The sequence below is a fragment of the Leptinotarsa decemlineata genome, unplaced genomic scaffold (assembly GCF_025532065.1).
Source record: "Leptinotarsa decemlineata unplaced genomic scaffold, Ldec_3_MD MMD2_tig00000133_RagTag_RagTag, whole genome shotgun sequence".
Lineage (NCBI taxonomy): Eukaryota > Metazoa > Arthropoda > Insecta > Coleoptera > Chrysomelidae > Leptinotarsa > Leptinotarsa decemlineata.
The window spans coordinates 1,208,237-1,228,449 of NW_027412542.1; the positions used below are offsets into that span (position 1 = coordinate 1,208,237).

At 35.5% G+C, this 20,213-nt stretch overlaps 1 protein-coding gene across 4 annotated transcripts in view; it reads left to right on the forward strand.

Moving 5' to 3' along the window:
• SPoCk (Secretory Pathway Calcium atpase) overlaps positions 1-20,213 on the forward strand; it is an 88,282-nt gene that overhangs the window by 44,917 nt on the left and 23,152 nt on the right. For 3 of the 4 annotated variants that reach the window (XM_074172493.1, XM_074172496.1, XM_074172495.1), the window contains exons 2-3: positions 14,520-14,662; positions 19,356-19,601. In XM_074172493.1, the coding sequence (XP_074028594.1) occupies positions 14,520-14,662; positions 19,356-19,601 (389 nt within the window). Of the gene's footprint in view, positions 1-4,269; positions 4,417-14,519; positions 14,663-19,355; positions 19,602-20,213 lie in introns of those variants that run through there. The other variant, XM_074172494.1, reaches the window with a different exon arrangement.

A 20,213-nucleotide genomic window follows, 5' to 3' on the forward strand; every position in this document is an offset into this window, starting at 1 on the left:
AAATGGATTTATTCTCCAGCGATTCAAATCCAATGTGAATCACTACTTTCGCACAGGCACCGCTCTGAGAGCGCCTTAAAGATTTTTCTGTAGTGCTTGTGTTTTGAACTTAAAAAAGCGAACCTTCACAAAGGTTGTAGATCATGCATAGAAGTTATTTTTAGATACAAACGAAAAAAAATTACTTTCGAAAGAACATTGAAATATATAAAAATAACTTTTCCCAATGGAGGACTTCGAAGTTTCGGAATGAGATTTGTCTTTTTACATTACAAGATAATTCATTCCAACAGTTTTTGTATTAAGGTGGAGAGGTAGAATGCCAAAAACTTTTCTTTCCTTATAACATATCATACCAACAAATTATATATTAAAAAATGGATTATATGAAACAATGTGAAAGTTATATCGTAATAATTATATATTCGAATCTCGATGTGAATAATACAGCTTATTATGAAGGTAGCGACTATATTTAAGTAGCCTTCATTTAGTGTAATGATAGTCATTGCAACTAACATACACGTCAAGAACACCGACGAAGCAGAATTCATTCATAACGAAAATTCTGAAGGTAATAGCGGAACATTGAAAACGCAAATGACTAGCGATATCGTTGTGATGGCAATTCATAAAATCCGATAGGTACAGGTAGATATTGGGGATATATATATATATATATATATATATATATATATATATATATATATATATATATATATATACAGGAAAATATAAATGTGGAGAACTTAGTAACGTGAGAAAAAAATAATATAAAATGGTCCAAAAACGGTTATAAAAAACAAAATAACGATACTTATCAAAACTCCAATGGCTCATAACTCCGGTATAGACTGTGTTATTCTTCGTACAAATTGCAAGCAGGTATACATTGGCCAAACTGGTAGACTTCTTAAAGATAGGATCATTTCACATAAAAATGGTACTTCACAAGACACCCTTTCACAAGACATCATTCTTTTAGATCATTATTTTGCATATGTCAGTGCCAAATCATCACTAAAATAGAATTTACAAAAGACTCTTCCTAGAGATGGTTTTTCTTTTCCAAACATATTTCATCATGCGAAGATTAAACGGTACTGTTTTAATTGAAACTATTTATTTTCCATATTAAAAATTATGATGTTGACCCGCCCTATTAATTTTTTGCTCTTAATTAGTTGTTAATTCATCCTTATCATTTGTTTACGGTGTGTTTGCCTAATCTCCAAGGTAACTTTCTCAATTACTGAATTAGAATAACAGACAGGTAGTAAACACTAAGGCACGACTGGCATTTCAGCAGTACCTTTTTTATCAACTTCATTTTTGTGAAAAAAGAAATTATGTTTATGCATATTGATTTCAGTTTTTCCACTAGGAAGGTGGAAAATATATCATTTAGTTTGGATCTAAAAAAAATCTAATTATACCTTCTCCATCAAATTTGATTATTAAAAACTGATTGATTGATATTTCAATACTATTTATTTTATGATTGAGATATTTCAATATGCCATTGTGAAAATGTAATATTTGAATTATTATTATTATTATTATTATTTATGTGTTATTATTCATATTGTTATTATCTGTCATATTTATGTTATCACGCACAAGTCACTTCTGTGACTTTTGTGATATTGTCTGTTTTTTCAACTAAATTCTGTATCAAATGTATATAATGATATATATGTGAATAAACATTATTATTATTATATTAGGCTGTTTCAAAAGTGTTGTTCGTGTTTATGAGTCTACTTTAAACTGTAATATCTCAGTGAATACTTATTAAATTTAATCGAAATAAGCGCCATTCGAATCAGTGCCAACACAAATCGAATAATTCCGTCAGCATAAAAACTAGGTGCTTGGGATTTGACGAAATCGACGATTGCCATGTCCTGATTGGTGAAGGTTCTACCAGTGAGAAAGTTATCGAAGTGCTTGAAAAAGATGGTAGTCGGTTGGCAAGAGGTCTGGGGAGTATGGTGGCTGAGTCAAAACTTCGACGCTCAATTTGTTCAATTTTCGGACGATGATTTGAGAAACGTGCGGACGGGCGTTGTCGTTGAGCAGGATCAGACTTCTTCTGTTGACCCGTGCCGGCTGTTGCTGATGTAATTTTTGGTACATTTCGTTGATTTTCTCACAGTAGGACTCTGCTGTGATGGTTTGGCGCGATTGCAGAAAGTTATAGTGAAACACAACAGCCGCTGGTCACCATACAGTAATCATTCCAGCTTTTCAATACATTTTGAACCATCAAAAACCACATAGGAGCTGACGCCCAGTTATTTCGCCATTCCACGCACCGTTTGTGATGTGTCAGTCTCCATCAGGGTCCCTAAATCCGCAACCTGGATAACTGTAGGTCGACCATTTCGAGGCTCATCGAGGCTAAACTATCCTGGTCAACAATTCGCGAACCAACGTCAAACAAGTGCGTTCATTAACACTATCATTGTTTGTTTGAAGGTGGTTGACAATGTTTCGTGGTGTATTCCATCAGTTCGGACTTCCATTGTCTAATATAATATAAATTGATTTGAAATCCCTAAAAAAAAATTAAAAAGATTAACCGAAAATAACAATTTTACTAAACAAAAAACTGAAATTACAAAGAAATAACATACAAGCAACAACCAAAAACAATAAAAAATTGAAATATTTATAAAATAAAATAAAATAAAAAAATGTTATTAACAAAAAATGAAAAATAAAAATTAAAATATTCCAAACCAAGTTACGTCACGACATTTCGATTGTATTGTTAGTATCCACAATCGTCTTGGGATGATAACTGGACTTATTCAGATCTCGGAGGAGTGTTCAAGCATAACAAACCGGAATTTCTGCATCGATGTGTGACAATGGATGAAACATGGATCCATCACTTCACTCCGGAATCAGAACGATCTGAGTGGTGAGCAACTGGTGAACCTCGTCCAGAGCGCCCGAAAGAACAACAATCGGCTGGAAAGGTTATGGGCCGGTGGTGTAATATTCATCGACTATCTTGAGAAGGGAAATACCAGCGTTCTTGAAGTGTTTGAAATTGCCAAAAAACGGACGCATCTGGTATCTGTAGAGTAGGGAGGGTGAGTGTAGACTCAAAGCACTTAGGCCACATGTGACCCATTGTACATCCTCCCGAGGAGTCGCCTCCTAGGTCCTCGTCCATCCTGTGATCTCCAAGAAGGAGACATCTCCTTAATATTGGCAGGTGTAGGGCAAGACTCGCCGAACACACACTCTCTTTGGCAACCTTGAGGTGTCTCATGGTGGCCTCCGCGAAGGTTTTGGAAGGTGCAGCGATATTATTATCATTGCGCGGCTTCTTCAACCTTTTTGGGGTTCCCTCCGTGGAGGTGTACAAGTGAGGGAGCTTTCCTGCAGGGGAGCCGGTTCGTTGCCTTTATTCAAGGCTGAGTTCCTGGCGCCCGCCACAGGAAGTGCCCTTGCTGTTGGAGGGGATCTGCTATGTCCAGACTCATTCCATGCGGTAGATTGGGCCAGCCACATCCTTAGATTGAGGTGAGCACTTTTGTCCAGCCTTGTGATTGGTTTTTGTATTTGTTGTTTCTGTTGTTTCATTCATGTGTGTTCCCACGAGTAGCAAGGGAAGAGTTGGTCACCTCGCATATGGCAAAGAAAAAAAATGTTCCATCAAGATAACGCACTTGTTACAAGTCAATGAAAACAATGGAATAACAACATGAATTGAACTTCGAATTGCTATCAGATTCGCATTCGCCAGATTTGGCTCCCAGCAAATACTGGCTGTTCGCAGAGCTCAAAAAAATGCTCACCGGTGAGAAATGAAGAATTTATTGCTGAAACTGAGGCCTATTTTAAGGCAAATTAAAAGAAATGTTGGAGCGGCACTGGAATGATTGTGTGGCTCTTGGTGGAAATTACGTTAATTTCAAATAAAAAACACCTGTTTTTTTTCTTAGTATCAGGACGTTTCAGACCCCGTGTTATATTACTTGAATTCCCATTGCAAATTTAACAAAATATTGCAACATACTACATACTGCCAAATTTAGACTTGCTGGGCTGAATATCGGAAGGAGACCATTTTCTAATTGTAACGTGCATATATATCGGTAGTTAATTGATAAATACTGAAACCTTGTATTATCATTTTGGTGAATATCCCTGTACACCTCATCTGTGAAAGTATTTATCGGTTCAAAACAATTTACCGTTGTTTTTTAACACGATTCGCAGATAACTCAAAACGAAAATGTTGATAATTGCATCGATGACGAAAAATTTGTCAATTATCATGAAATATCACATACCGTTTTTTCTTTCAAGACAAACACAGGTTAGTCAGGAATGTTACTCACGTCGCTACCATTTCTAAAAAACATAACAAATTCCACCTTGTCGAACACTTTGGAGGTGAGTTGCTATCTAGTATTATCTAAAGAGTAGAAGCTGTGTTTGCGAATATTTTGCGATTACATTGGTTTTTGTCCTTGTCGGGTCTCATTCATTGAAACACGATTTTGGAATACAAATTCCTTTCTCTAATTTGTGTCAGAACCTTTTTGTGGAGTAATTAATGATGAAAAATGAAAGCAATAACTCATTTTGTCTCTGTCTACGTTAATTCCCGAGATTTCTCAGTTTTTATAATTATTTGCTTGTTGAATTTTTGAGAAACGCCTACCTCTTCTCAGAAGAAAATTTTATGCTATCGAAAAAAGTGACTTAATTAATGTAGGAAACCACTATCTACATGGGTGGAAAAAACGCGAGGCCCGAGAGATTGGATGGGAATTAGTCAGTCAACTCGAGCGAGCCAAGCGAGATCATTGTTATTCATTTAGTTGTTTATATCCAGATCGGAAAAGGGGTCATGGTTTATTCGTTAAGTTCAATTGTCAATTGATGCATCTTTGGGTAAAATATATTTATACGATTATTATATCTGCTTTTCTTATACTAATTTGCATCAAATTTTGTGTGAAAAATGGAATTAAGTGCTCAAAAACATTTGAAATGATGACAGTGGCGTACGGTGATTGTACTCTGAGTCAGAAAAATATTAACAAGTGGTACAAGCTTTTCACAGAAGGTCGAGAAGATGTGAATGACGACGCCCCGCCTGGACGCTCCAGCACATCAACAACCGATGAAAATGTTAAGAAAGTGAAGAAAATTGTTATGGAGAATTGTCGAATTACTCTTGGAGAAGTCGCTGAGGATGATGGCATATCGGTTGGCTCATGTTATGTAACCGTCGCATGAGCATCGCTCAGAAATTGTTGAAAGATTCAGATTTGCTTGAAAGGGTCATAACTGGTAACGAATCATGGATATATGGTTATGACATCGAAACCAAAGTCCAAACGTCCCAACGGAAGAGCCGAGGAGAGCCAAGACCAAAAAATCACGCTAGGTTTGATCAAATGTTGAGGTTTTGCTCACTGTTTTCTTCGATTACCGTGGTGTAGTGCATCAGGAGTTCTTGCCACATGGTCGTACGGTCAATGAGGAGTATTATTAGTCTAATCAACAAGTTCAAAAACATGAAAAATAGAGATAAAAGTCCTAAAAATATGAGCTCATTCGATTCGGAATCACCTCTAGAATAATTTTTTTGAAGGATTTTGTTTTTTTTTAAGTAGAAATAAATTGTAAATATATAAAAAATTGCCATAAAAATTATATAATTAATTTAATTATAAAATTATAATAAATAAAAAAAATTATGGCACTTTTTTATATATAACTGTTTTTATATTTTTTTCCTGCTTCAGAAAAAAAATATAACTTTGGTCAATATTTGTTCATAACAAATTGTTAAACTAATAAACAATTAAATAATGAAAAAAAAAATTTTTTGCCAAACTATTTGAAAGTGTAAATTATGATTTTTAAAAGCAAAATTATTTCTTAACTGATTATTTAAACAATCGAAATATAAAAAAATCGATGTTAAACAATTAAAAATTAAGAAAAGAAAAGTTTTTAAAACCATTTTTTTTATTTCATTTTGTTAATAACAATTTCAATTTTTTTTCCTGCACCAAAATCCTTCAAAAACATTTTTCTAGAGGTGATTCCGAATCGAATGAGCTATCGCTCATATTTTTAGGACCTTTATCCCTATTTTTCATGTTTTTGAACTTGTTGATTAGACTATATCTTGAAGTTATGCGCCGCTTGCTAGAAGGAATACGAAGAAAACGTCCGGTATTGTGGAAAAACAATTCAAATCTTTCGCATCACGATAATACACCTACTTACTCGTCATTGCTTGTTCGAAACCGTAACAAACACATCCTTCCGCATGTTACAAAATCTAAAACTCAAAGAGCCTATCGTTGTATTTCAATAAAACTATATAATACCCTGCCCAAAGAAATAAAAAATGTAATAATAAACAAAACTTCAAGAAAAAATAACAAAATATATCAATGAAAATGAAAAAAATTGTTCTCCCAACTATTTGAACCCTAATGAAATACAATCATTGTATCATAGTACTTTGATGAAGTAATTCAGTTGTATACCTTTTATTTTATGCCATTTTAACTGACTTTAAATATATTTTAGAGTTGTATACTTATACATTCTTAAATTTTATATTTGTTATCGTCAGTACCGGGCAGAAAAATGTGAACCAAGAAGTACTTGATAAAAACAACTGCGTAAACGCAAGCGAGACATAAGTGGAACCACCTATTTGGTGTGACACCCAAGTCAACTTGCCAAGTTTTTTATGTCAGTGTTGGTGGTTTGACCAATCAACCGACAACTGCGGTAGTAGACATGCTGTCTTGGAATGCCATCGGAAAATGAATCCACATGTTTCTAGAATTGATATGAAATCGAGAAAGGTTAATGCAGTCAAGCTGCTGGAAAATAATTCCATGAAAATAAAAAAAATAAATTAAGTACCACTCTGATCATTTCCATATTGATTTCAATTTAAGAGCCACCGGTAGCAGCTGTTTCAGCCTATTCGGCTTCGTCAGTACCGGGCAGGCGGTCCTCGATTGAAGACGACATGTGAAAAATCAAGAAAAGTACTTAATGAAAATAATTGCGTAAACGCAAGCGCGACATAAGTGGAACCACTTATTGGTGTGACACCCAAGTCAATTCGTCAAGTTTTTATGTCAGTGTTGGTGGTTTCACTAATTAACCGACAACTGCCGTAGCAGAAAATTGGGAAGCTAACCTGAAATGCCTTCGGAAAACGAATCCACATGTTTCTAGAAATGATATGAAATCGAAAAAGAACGAAAAAGGTTAATGCAGCCGAGCTGCTGGAAAATAATATAAGAAAAGCAGATATAATAATCGTATAAATATATTTAACCCAAAGATGCATCAATTCACAATTGAACTCAACGATTAAACCTTCGCCCCTTTTCCGATATGGATATAAAACAACTCAATAAATAACAATGCTCTCGCCTGGCTCGTTCGAGTTGACTGACTAATTCCCATCCAATATCTCGGGCCCCGCGTTTTTTCGGGTACCGTGTTTTTTTCCACCCATTTCGATAGTGGTTTCTTACAATAATTCCATGAAAATCAAAAAATAAATAGATAAGTACTATTTTGATCATTCCCACATTGATTTCAATTTAAGAGCCACCGGTAGACAGCTGTTTCTGCCTATTGGGCATCGTCAGTACCGGGTAGGCGGTCCTCGATTGAAGACAATATGTGAATAATCAAGAAAAGTGGCATATAGGAATCATCAGAATGGTACTACTCATCTATTTATCTTTTGATTTTCATGGAATTATTTTCCAGCAGCTTGACTGCATTAACCTTTAAGTAACCTATTTATATATTTATTCTATTTATCTGTCGATTTCATGGGAAACAAGTGCTTTGCACTTATCGTTAATCACTCTGCTCACCCCGTGTATTTGTATTATTTATATATTATTACTATGAATAAAGTAATCATGCCTCAGCAATCGTATTCACCAGATTTGCCCCCCACGTGACTTTTTCCTGTTCCCATGAAAGGATGGTGTTTTGCGACAATGGGGAATGTTCCTCCTGACGAAAATCAGGTAGTTTTCATAAAAGAGTTCTAAAACAACGCATTTTAAACTTATCATTTCTTTTAAAAATTATTTAAATACTTAAAAAAGATGAATGAAATAATGCATTCAACATTTAAGGGGATTCGTTTCTATTTCACCATTTGGCAACATCGGTTATAGCTAATAAAGGACAATGAATCTGTTACCTGTATGAGACAAACAAAGATGACATATTTCAGAGGTGTGCTGTTCTATTTACTTATGTTCCGAGTTCCGAGACATTCTGTGACATATGACTTTTGTGCACCTAACCCATCTTCCTCTATATAAATAAATAACAAAACAACTGTTGTTTATGTGGCTTGTGGAGGTGGTATTGAACTATAATTTATATTTTGCCTTAATTGTTGATTTATAAAAATAATTTTCCTTTTTTAAAGTAGAATATCTAGGTACGTATAAATTATTTCAACTTGATATAGGCGCTGTTGCCAATATGTGAATTAGAAACAAATCCCTTTAAAAATTAAAACCCAATATTTGAAACATCAATTTGGATACTTTTCGAAGTGAATTTGAAAAACTCATGAATTAAACTCAACTTTATTTTGTTCAAACTTGCATTTGCTGTAATAACCCAAATTGAGGAACATTTCCCATGAGGAGATAAAAACCGAATTGTTGAGAGAGCTCAAGGACATACCAAAAAGTGCATATTAGAACTGCTTCGAGGATTGAAAATAACGTTTTAACGTGTGATTCCTAACACGGATGATATTTGAATGCTTGGAGTACAAACTGAATAAGAAAACGCGTTTTTCTATAATTCATTGTTCATATAAAAGTGGTTGTTTCGAAAATATTTTTTCTTTCGTGTAATTCAATGTTTGTATGAAAGTAGTTTTTTTTTTCCGAACGGGCATTTTCTCCACAGATGCCACTCTTTTAATCACAGAGGGACATGAGTTCAACCATGAATTCAAGCTAGCAGAAAGGTTTAAAACTGTACCTGTTGGAGAGTATGGAAATAAACAAATGTCCATGTCCCCTCCCAGGTTGAGTGCCCTAAAGTAAAAACTTCGCCCCACAACTAATTTGCGAGGAAAACTTATTACTCCACTCCATCCATCCCCGCTCTCCGAGCGGTCCTCAACTTACTGATGGGCACTTCAGCAAGATTGACATCTGACCTCTTTTGGTCGAAAGTCAGCCTTTAGGTGCTTAAACTTTCTGATCGGTTAATTGTTTTATCATGACTATTCCTAACTGAGTTTTTGCATGGGGGCCCCCAAAAACTAACCGGTGGCTATTGTTGTTAGCGTCGAGCATTCCTCAGTGAATCTAAGGAAAAGTTAATCGCTGTCGAAAGGGGAATGTTTCTCAATTTGGGTTATTACAGCAAATGCAAGTTTGAACAAAATAAAGTTGAGTTTAATTCATGAGTTTTTCAAATTCACTTCAAAAAGTATTCAAATTGATGTTTCAAATGTTGAGTTTTCATTTTTAAAGGGATTTGTTTCTAATTCACATATTGGCAACAGCGCCTATATCAAGTTGAAATAATGTATATGTACCTAGATATTCTACTTCTAAAAGGAAAAATATCTTTATAAATCAATAACTAAGGCAAAATATAAATTATAGTTCAATACCACCTCCACAAGCCGCATAAACAACAGTTGTTTTGTTATTTATTTATATAGAGGAAGATAGGTTAGGTGCACAAAATGTCATATGTCACAGAATGTCTCGGAACTCGGATCATAAGTAAACAGAACAGCACGCCTCTGAAATATGTCATCTTTGTTTGTCTCATACAGGTAACAGATTCATTGTCCTTTATTAGCTATAACAGATCGATGTGGCCAAATGGTGAAATAGAAACGAATCCCTTTAAATGTTGAATGTATTATTTCATTCCTCTTTTTCAAGTATTTAAATAATTTTTTAAAGAAAAAGATTGAAATGATAAGTTTAAAATGCGTTGTTTTAGAGCTCTTTTATGATTTTCGTCAGGAGGAACATTCACCATTGTTCTGCGTTGAATCTACCTGAAAGAGAGTTTATTTGATTAGTTTTATGCTTACTTACCAGATGAGTAACAAATTTAAAAGCTTTCAATATCTTATGAACAATGAAAGTGAACTGAATAATTCTCCATTATTGAATCTGTTTATTTCTAGATAACAAAAGTAGAGAATGATTAGGGTAATTTCGGAAATTTAATTTATTCATTTAGTTAATGAATTCATACATGACCTTTTCAGGTAGATTAGGCAAACAAGTAGATAATTTGTTGTAATGAGAAAGCTATTGTAGTGAAAATCTTACAATAAACTGAATTAATGAGTTTCAATATGGATTTTCATCAGTTATCGACCAAGTTGTATTCAATTATACTCTTTTTAATTTAATAAGTTCACCGTCTTATAATACATTTTATCTATTGAAGTTGATAAAACAATCCAGGATATTAGGTTACTGAAGTAGTTCTTGCATTGAAATTTGTTGGTTCATTCGACATTTAATTCATATATATTCTATTCAATAAACGCTTCGAATAATATTTGAATCAACTTGAAATTTTCATACATTATTCGAAATCAAATTTTCCAAAATTGTCACTCGAGACGTCCTGATTTTTTTAGGCTCCCTTGATTCCTTCATAACCAGTTTTGGCTAGAGTAGAATGACTGTGAGAAAAAATGAATAAATACCAACAATCAAATTTGTTATTTCCGCCAGCATGTACCATTACGAATGTAAATCAGCTCTGTAGCGAATCCTGAATAATATATGAAATCCAACAACCAATCGATCATGTGAGCCGGAACATCAAGTTAAGTAATAACAATTGTCCCGTTTGGAAATCAACAATATGCGATGAATAAATTCTTTGTTTCAAAGTGAATTTCATTCGTTCGAACTTCCATTGTCTAATATAATATAAAATGATTTGAAATTCCTGAATGAATCAATAAAATCAACATGAGTAGCTGAAAATAACAATTAGCAAAAAAAATCTGAAATGAAATAAAAGAAATACAAGCAACAATTGAGATTTGAATAGTTTAAATGAAATGAAAATTAAAAGATTTCAAGCCAAGTTACAGGACATTTCGATTGTTAGTGATGACTGAGTCATCATCCGAATCAATTTTCAATTGTTGCTTGTCTTTTTGTAATTTAATTTGAAAGTTTGTTCTTGCTCAATATAATTGTTATTTTCAACTATTTATTTTGAATTTATTGTTTCTTTCAGGGATTTCAAATCATTTTATTTTATACTAGTACTATGTTGCTGTATCTCTGCTGTTCCAATGTTTTGACAGAATCAGAATCAACGAACTTAGGAGTGCGCTGCATTATAGAACAGTGCTTTCAAAAAATTGCTCTATAGCGCCATCTAGTGGCGAGTTACAGACACATTGATAGCCTAAAAACCTTCTCTATGAAAAATTACCTATACATGTCAAGTTTCATCACGAACGGTTGAGCGACGTAGAAGTTTATCGCTTACCAACCAACACACATCCATTTTTATATATTAGAAGATTAGACAATGGAAGTCGGAACCAGGACCATAACGAAAAGAAAAACCGGGGGGGGGGGGGAATCCAAATTTTCCCAACCCCACCAGCAAAATTTACCAACTTTCGAAGAAATGAAAGCCGAGGGATTAGTTGCTACTATAATATATTAATTTTTTTACTTAGCTATCCATAGATTGGCTGAATGCTTTGGTTTTTATGCACAAACAAAAATAAATTTTGGTGATTATAAAAATAATAATGGGAATTATTCTACTTTGGACCAAGGTCCTTGTTCTTCCACCATATTCACCATGTATAGGAATATTCAATACAAATGAAAGAAAACAACACTTAAATAATATTGTGCTTATTGTTTTCTACTATTATTTTTTCTATCTTCACGGCCCGAAATTTCCCAACTTTTCCAAGTCGAAAAAACAGCAAAAAGTTGGGAATTTTGTAAAATTGTCACTTCAAAATTTGTGGACTGTTCAGGACTGTTTTCTTACTTGGGAGAAATTAAACTTTATTGAAGATTTCAAACAACTCAGAATTCTCTTCAAGTTATGCATGTTGGGAAATCCCAACATTCTCGTGGTTCTTTCCCTTTTCTTATTACCTCTCCTTTTCTTTTCTCTCATTTTTATTTTTTTTAATTTTTATTCATTTTTTACTTCAAGGCCCAAAATTTCCCAACTTTTTCCCAAGTCGAAAAAGCAGGGGGGGAGGTTCCCCCATCCCCCCATGGCGACGGCCCTGGTCGGAACTAATGAAATAAAATTCTTGTTTGATTTGGGTTCACGAAGGGTGAAACATTAGGAAAAAACGATTGTTTTTGTCTATTTGTCGCGAATAACTGCCAAATTCTTTTTATTATCACATGTTACAGTGACATTTAAAACAATAAGTCCATTCAATAGAAAGGGATTTTCGGTAGTTTCAAATTATTGATGTTATCCAAGAATGGTTTGTAAATGTTTAAAATGCACAATAACTTTTCCTCCGCGCCGCACTAAATGAGATTAAAATAAAAATAAATATAGTTTAAAACAACTAAAAAACAATAAACTAAGTACTAGTAATATTATGATAAAAGCGTTGGCGCTTTGTGCCATATTTTTTGTATATCAAGCGCCCGTCGCTTTTTTCACAATAATACAAGTATTTTTCGATCGTTATTGTTTTTAGCTTATTTAAAAAAAATATTTTTAACTTTTTAATTCGATGTTCTTTGAAAGCGTGTTTTTTAGTTTTTTTTAACTATTTTTATTTTTTAGTTACGTATGCTATAAAGGCGTGTTTTTTAGTCTTTTTAAACTATATTTATTTTATCTAAACTTTAGGATCAATCAGCCGTATATTGTTTAAAAAAATGACCGACATTTCCGATTCCGGGCAGGGAGCCTGAAAATGAGCTACCAAGCCCAAGGAAGGCAGCAGGCGTGTAAAGGAGGGTTACAAATAAGGCAGCAGGCGCGCGTCTTAATAAAAAAAATACTTTTTCCAAATGAAGAAATACATGTAAAGTGAGTTCGAATTATATCAAGGAGATTACGTACAGCGCCATCTGCTTGCGAATAGATCAAGCAATAATGTCGATAATTCTGTCAAATACAGATCCCGACTTGAGAGTTACAAATAAACTGACAAACAAACAAACATACATACATACAGATGGAGCTAATAAAAGCGTGTTAAAAATCAAAAAGAAATATCTCGATCTAAAAAAGATATCTATCAGTCTCGGTTTAACGGCATTCTTCAGCTGAAATGATGAGGAAAAATTTAAAATACTTGTGAATTTGACCTATTGCCCTTCAATTTCGAATTAAAACTTCAATTTCTTCAATTTTTCTCAAAAATCGCGAAAATTTGCCGAGATGTGAATTTTTTTCTCATATGCTATATTTTTTCGTCAAGTAGAAAAATAATTGCGGTCGCACGTTGAAAAATATTGAAAAAGAACGACTGTAATTTTTTTAAAGTTCAAACAATGAATATGTGGTACTTTTTTATTTGTGACTTAACTAATAACCGAAAAAAAAATTATTACTGATAAAGTTGGTTTCTCTCAAAAATCTTCTAAATAAAAAATATAGATATTTTTTTCTCAATAGGGTAATACATAACTTCGGTTATTCAAATTAAAGAATTAACTGTCTTAAACAAATTTATTTCCAACAATATTTCACGTAATCACGAACTAATTTATTTACAACATTTAGCAAACTAACGCTTAAATTATTTCCACTATTTGAATTCATTGTTTAACCGCTCGATTCACTTTCTGAACTGCCCTCTTGGGTCGGGAAGCCGGGCTTATATAATGTAACGGTCCTTTCTAGAAATCTGTAGTCGGTTCGGTACTCGACTAGAGTTTTACCGGCGGTTGCATTCTTTCGCGGTGATGTCATGTGTTTGTTCGCTGAGTCGGCCGGCATATCGGTCAGGGTCGGCTTCAGATTCGTTACAATAGTATGAAGGAAGAGAAGCCTGAGTACCAAATTTCAGTCCCTAATATTATATATTTTGAAAATTCACATCAATTTTGTTTTTTAATATTTTTCAACGTGCGACCATCAATTCATTTTCATTGTCATTTTCTCTTCTTTTAAGAAAAAATATAGTATATGAGAAAAAAATTGTATATCGCCAAATTTTCATGACATTTGAAAAATATGTCATTCTCAACAATGTTATAACAAATTGGCGAGGATATCTGAAAGAACAAGGGGATTATTTGTCCACCCGCTATATATCAATCGTATCCAATACTAGTTTATATATGATATTCGCGTCGTCATTTGATAGTTTCACGGGCAATTCACTAGTTCTTGTTTTCTCGATTTGGATGTTGATGCATATGAAAAACATGACACCGAAAGAAGTACTATGATTTTTCCAATTGATATGTGATTATTTCATGGATGACTGACTTTTTGTTTTGTTTCAGAATGATAAAGACACAACTGGATTATGGTTAACGGCTAGTGAGGCAAGTAGTTTAGAAGTGGCAGAAGTAGCTGAAAGATTGCGAGTTGACACCCAAAAAGGTTTGTCTTGGCAGGAGGCAAATGACAGGAGAAAGGTTTCAGGGTGAGTGATAGTAAAATAGTAAGGATATAGGCTTTGAACCAAAACAGTAAAATAGTTACTGCACAGAATACCTTACAGAAGTGATACTCTGCACAAACCAGGAACTATGATTACTGTCAACCTAAAAATTTCATCGAGTGGTTAGTGAACTTGAACATGGTGAAATTAAGCGAGTTACTTTGAAATTATTGAAATATTTTCATAATAACCTTCGTCATCGTTATAATTTCAATTTACTGCTAAAATGGCAACACGTCGAACATAGAATATAGGTCACAGAAACTTGATTCCTCAAGATCAATTGCGCTAACACCAAACTGATATTTTTGCACTCGACGCGCGTTTCGCCAACAAAGTTAGCATCCTCAGGAGAAGAAAATTGAATCAATTGGATCAGTTTTCTTCTCCTGAGGATGCTAACTTTGTTGGCGAAACGCGCGTCTAGTGCAAAAATATCAGTTTGGTGTTGGGGCAATTGATCTCGAAAAAAGTTATTCAACTTTCACACCAAAGGTTCCAATCTCATCGTTATTGATTCCTCAACATCGAAGTGCCGCCAGATGAGTGGCTCTTCTCTAAGGTATTCTGTGGTAACTGTTATTTAAGTGTCAGATCAATTTAAAATATCATTGCTTTAATATGTTAAAAAAAGTCTGTCCCACCAAAGAGTTACTATATTTTGATATGAAGAATAGTGTTCAACAAGTCTTCCGTTATTTTTGTTTCTCAATATTATTATGACTACTTTATTATTTGATTGTTTTTTTTTTTGACCATATATTTTGAAAGTTTGACGCTTGAGAATATATTTTGAAGTAGGATATTCTCAAGGTTTACTTGCAAATGAAAATAATTGGTCTCAAGGTAGTCAGTTTGATCTGGTCCATTATGATTGGAATCTGATTGTACCAAAACGACATCCTCTCCTGTCAATATTCAACGTACTGTTGTAACCAAATCCATACCATACTGGTAACCATAAACCAAACGTGACGTAGCTAAGAGCGCGGGAATGTTCAATGTTCCCTTTCACTCGAGAAGCAGCAAGGAGCTCGAGAAGCACCAAAGAACTTCGGCGAAAATTCCACGATGTTCGATTACGATATTTAAACGCTAGCGGCGGGCATATCGAGACCTGAACTTGAGAAATAAAAAACTACAACGTCACCGACTTATCGACTCTGAGATATCAGCGACATGGATTCCAACGACAACATGTCGGAAGAAGGAAATCAAGCGGAAAAAGTCCGAAAAAAGAGGAAAAAAGAGCCAGAAGCGGCCCAACAGACCAAACAGATAAAGTCCGGAATTTCACAGGCCGAACGGACTACCATTCCAAAGTTCAATAAAATCACACCCGCTTTGTTACAAAAACCGGGCGTGGTACCGGAAGACTCCAGACACATGCCCGCTCAGAAAATCGAGCCGGCAAATCCAGAGAAAATTGAAGACCCGTCGCTTGAATCAATGGAAGTAGGCGACGTAGAACAAGAAACAGATGTCCCGAAAACTGACCGGGTAGAAACACGTAAGAAAGCGCGGATAGGCCTCCTTCTATAAAATCATCCACGTAAAAGAAAAAGGGAAAACATGTAACACGATCGCCGCCGCGCAAAACATCTCCATCTCGCGGGCGGTAAATACAACAGACGGCATCAAAGTCCATCTAAAAAACACAGACGACTACAGGAAAATCACTCGGATCCTTGATCACGAGTAGATTCCCTACCATACTTACACAATGCAAGGCGAAAAACCACTTAGAGTAGTTTTTCTTGGAGTGCTGGAGTCCATATTATGTGATGACATCAAGACCGAACTCCAAGGCAAAGGATTCGAGATCCTATCTATTGTCCGCCTGAGTAAAGCAAAAAGACACCGATCCCGTTTGTGCTGGTTTTGGTACCGAGAAGCCAAAACAACATTTACGAAATCATCAAAATCCAAAATGTGCGCGTGAGCGCCGAATCACAGAAACCGAGAAACAGAGCAGGACATTGTTATAGATGCCAGAAGTTTGGACACACACAAAGAAACTGCAAAGCAGTCCCGGCTTGTGTCAGATGTGCCGGACGGCACCTAACCAAGGAATGTAAAAGACCCAAAAATTCGCCCTTGCGATGTTTTAACTGCAAGGGAGAACACCCAGCGAGTTTCCACGGATGCCCTGAATGCCCCGACAACAAAAAAAGGGCCTCAGATAGGCCTAATGAAAACCGACAGTCCCCAAACCCAAGGCCTGTCAGAAGAAATACAGTCAGAAGCGACATCTTGTACGCGAGAGCCGTTTCATCATCAGAGAACGCCTGTAACTCTCCCGAAGGTCTCCCAATGGCCTTAGGGCAGTTGCAAATGCTTCTAGTGAAGTTCCAGGAGCTGCAGTCCGTGCTCGCCGGAAAATAAAATGAAGAAACAGTGCCCAAACGGCTGCAAAGACAACAGAAGCACGCTGCATCTTCTGCGTACAGGGCCACGAGCCGAAAAGAAGACGTCAGAGGATAAAGCAAATCCCCTGCCGCCCCGCCACAAAAATCCACAGTCAAACACCCAAACAGTTGAAAGGATAAGGGGCACTCTCTTATCGGGACGTTCAAGTGGAAGTGACAGTGCGGTACACGGAGCGATCTAATAAGGCGATAGACATTTGAATAATAGTTGAAGTTTCAGTGTTTTGTTGTATTGAAAGTTAAATTAATTTGAGTTTGATTATTGTTCGGTGTAGTCATTTTTTGGTTAACCCACGGGAAAAACGTAACAGTAGAATGAGTCGATTAATTTCGTCGTCCCGTTAAAAATTGAGGGATCAAGATCCGATGATCACGACGAAAGCCGTTTTCGCCTGGTTCTGATTGGCGAAGGTTCTACCGGTGAGAAAAGATGATAGTTGTTTGGTGAGAAGTCTGAGGAGTATGGTGGGTAAGGCAGAACTTCTATGATCAATTCGTTTAATTTTCGAACGATGATTTCGGAACGTGCGGACTGGCGTTGTCGTGGAGCAGGATCGGACCTTTTGTGTTAACCAGTGCCGGCTGCTGCCGACGCAATTATCGGTACATTTTGTCGACTTCATCACAATAGAACCCTACTGTGATGGTTTGTCCCGATTGCAGAAAGTTAGAGTGAATCACATCAGCCGCTTACCATACAGTAATCATGATCTTTTTTAGTGGGTTTTTGCCTTCGAGAAGTATCCTGAACGTATTCGTCGTACAGGATCCATTTGTGATGATCCTTGTGATGTGAGGGTCATCAAATCCTCGTCCTGGATTACGGAGCTCATCTTCGAGGCTAAAATCTTCGGAACGAAACTTGGCAAACCAACGTCAAACAGTGCATAAATTACCTCTATAATTTAACCATGAATCGACTTACGAATGAACAAAGCTTGCAAATTATTGAATTTTATTATCAAAATTCATGCTTGGTGAATAAAGTGCATCGTGCACTTCTTCCAATTTTCTTCGGTCTACTGCGAGAGCTATTCGGAAGCTTATGACTAAATTTCGAACCCAGTGTACATTATTGGATATTAAACCACCAACACGTATACGTAGAGTGAAGACCGAAGAAAATATTGCGGCTGTATCCGCCAGTGTTCGAGATGACCGTTAAATGTCGATTCACCGCCGTTCGCAGCAATTGGGTCTCTGTTACTCCCAACTACATGGAAAATTTTGCGAAAGGATTTGGGTGTAAATCCTTATAAGGTACAGCTGGTGCAAGAATTGAAGCCACACGACCTCCCACAACGTCTTACATTTAGTGAATGGGCGCTGGCAAAGTTGGAGGAAGATCCACATTTTTATCGAAAAATTGTGTTGAGCGACGAGGGTCATTTCTGGTTGAATAGATACATTAACAAGCAAAATTGTCACATCTGGAGTGAAGACCAGCCACAAGCATTGCAAGAGCTACCGATGCATCCTGAAAAAGTCACTGTTTGGTGTGGATTATGAGTCGGTGGCATCATCGGGCCGCACTTCTTCAAAGACGACAATGGCCGGAACGTTATTGTGAATGACGAGCGGCTACCGTGTGATAATTGATGACTTTTTGTTACCCAAAATGGAAAAATTGGACATGCCTGACATGTGGTTCCAACAAGACGGTGCCACATGCCACACGGCATGCGAAACAATGGCCCAATTAAGAGCCGCCTTCGGTGAACAGTTTATGTCACGTTTGAGGCCCGTCAATTGGCCGCCTAGATCGTGTGATTTAACGCCTTTGGATTATTTCTTGTGGGGTCATATATAGTAATGAGCTCAAAAGATGAACAAAATTAATGAAATTTGGTGAAAATGAACAGCATCAATGTTCAGAGTACATTGAGATACGGATCTACAAAAACACATGTCATTAAAACAGACAAAACTTTGGAAAAAGCTAATACAACCGTTCAAGTTAATGTGTCAAGAGATACATGTGTCTAAACTTCATCCAATCGTTATGACGGAATTAAATGTAATTATAACGATGAATTTTAATAAAAAATATATAAAAAGTTAAAATCAAAAACAGATTGACATTATATTATATTATTAATAATAAAAATACATTATAATATTGAAAAAAATAATAATAAAATAATAGTGTGTGGTTCCGATTAGATCATACCAAAATTGAATGAGTAGAGAATCTAAAGGAAAACTAAAGTTATTCATTTCGAATAATTTATTGAATATCATTTCAGATACAATGAGTTCTCAGTAAAAAACGGCGACCCAATATGGAAAAAATACTTGGAACAATTCAAGAATCCTCTGATCCTGCTGCTGCTTGCCTCGGCTGTCGTTTCTGCTGCAATGAGTCAAATCGATGATGCCGTCAGTATTACAGTAGCTATAATTATAGTAGTCACCGTAGCTTTTGTTCAAGAATATAGATCTGAGCAATCTCTGCAAGAATTAACCAAACTTGTACCGCCATCATGCCACTGGTAAGTATACTTATTATAAAGAAGTGTTGACATGGTTCCTCTATTGCAGAAATCGATTCTTCCTCAAAAGTCGAAAATATTTTATAGTTATGTGTGTACTTCTATGTGGCACAATATTGATAATCATTTAACTTTAATTTCGACGAATTAAATATTACTGAAATTTTTTCCCAACACCAAACCGTTATTTTAACACCTCGACACGTGTTTCGATCACCAAGTGATCATCTTCAAGAGGAAGATCAGTCTACCTCTTGAAGATGAAGATCTTCCTCATCTGGATCTTCTTAGCTCAGTTCCCTTCAGGTTGTTGGGGCAAACTTCTTATTTTCGGCAAAATAAGATTCTATTTGACTTTTTGCTTTTTATTCCAAAAACAAAACTGACAACAATAATGGTAACTATATAAAACAATAAACAATCTCAACTTCAATACTAGATGTGAAATTAATTCACAACACAGGTAACTTATCAGTTTCAATATCCAGCTCGAAGGACCACACGTGTTTAGACTGCTTTTTCTGTGATGGTTGAGTCTAAGGTCATCAACGTTCATTGATACAAAGAAATATTCAATGTTTATCAAGGGACAATAGCAATATGAACATTTCA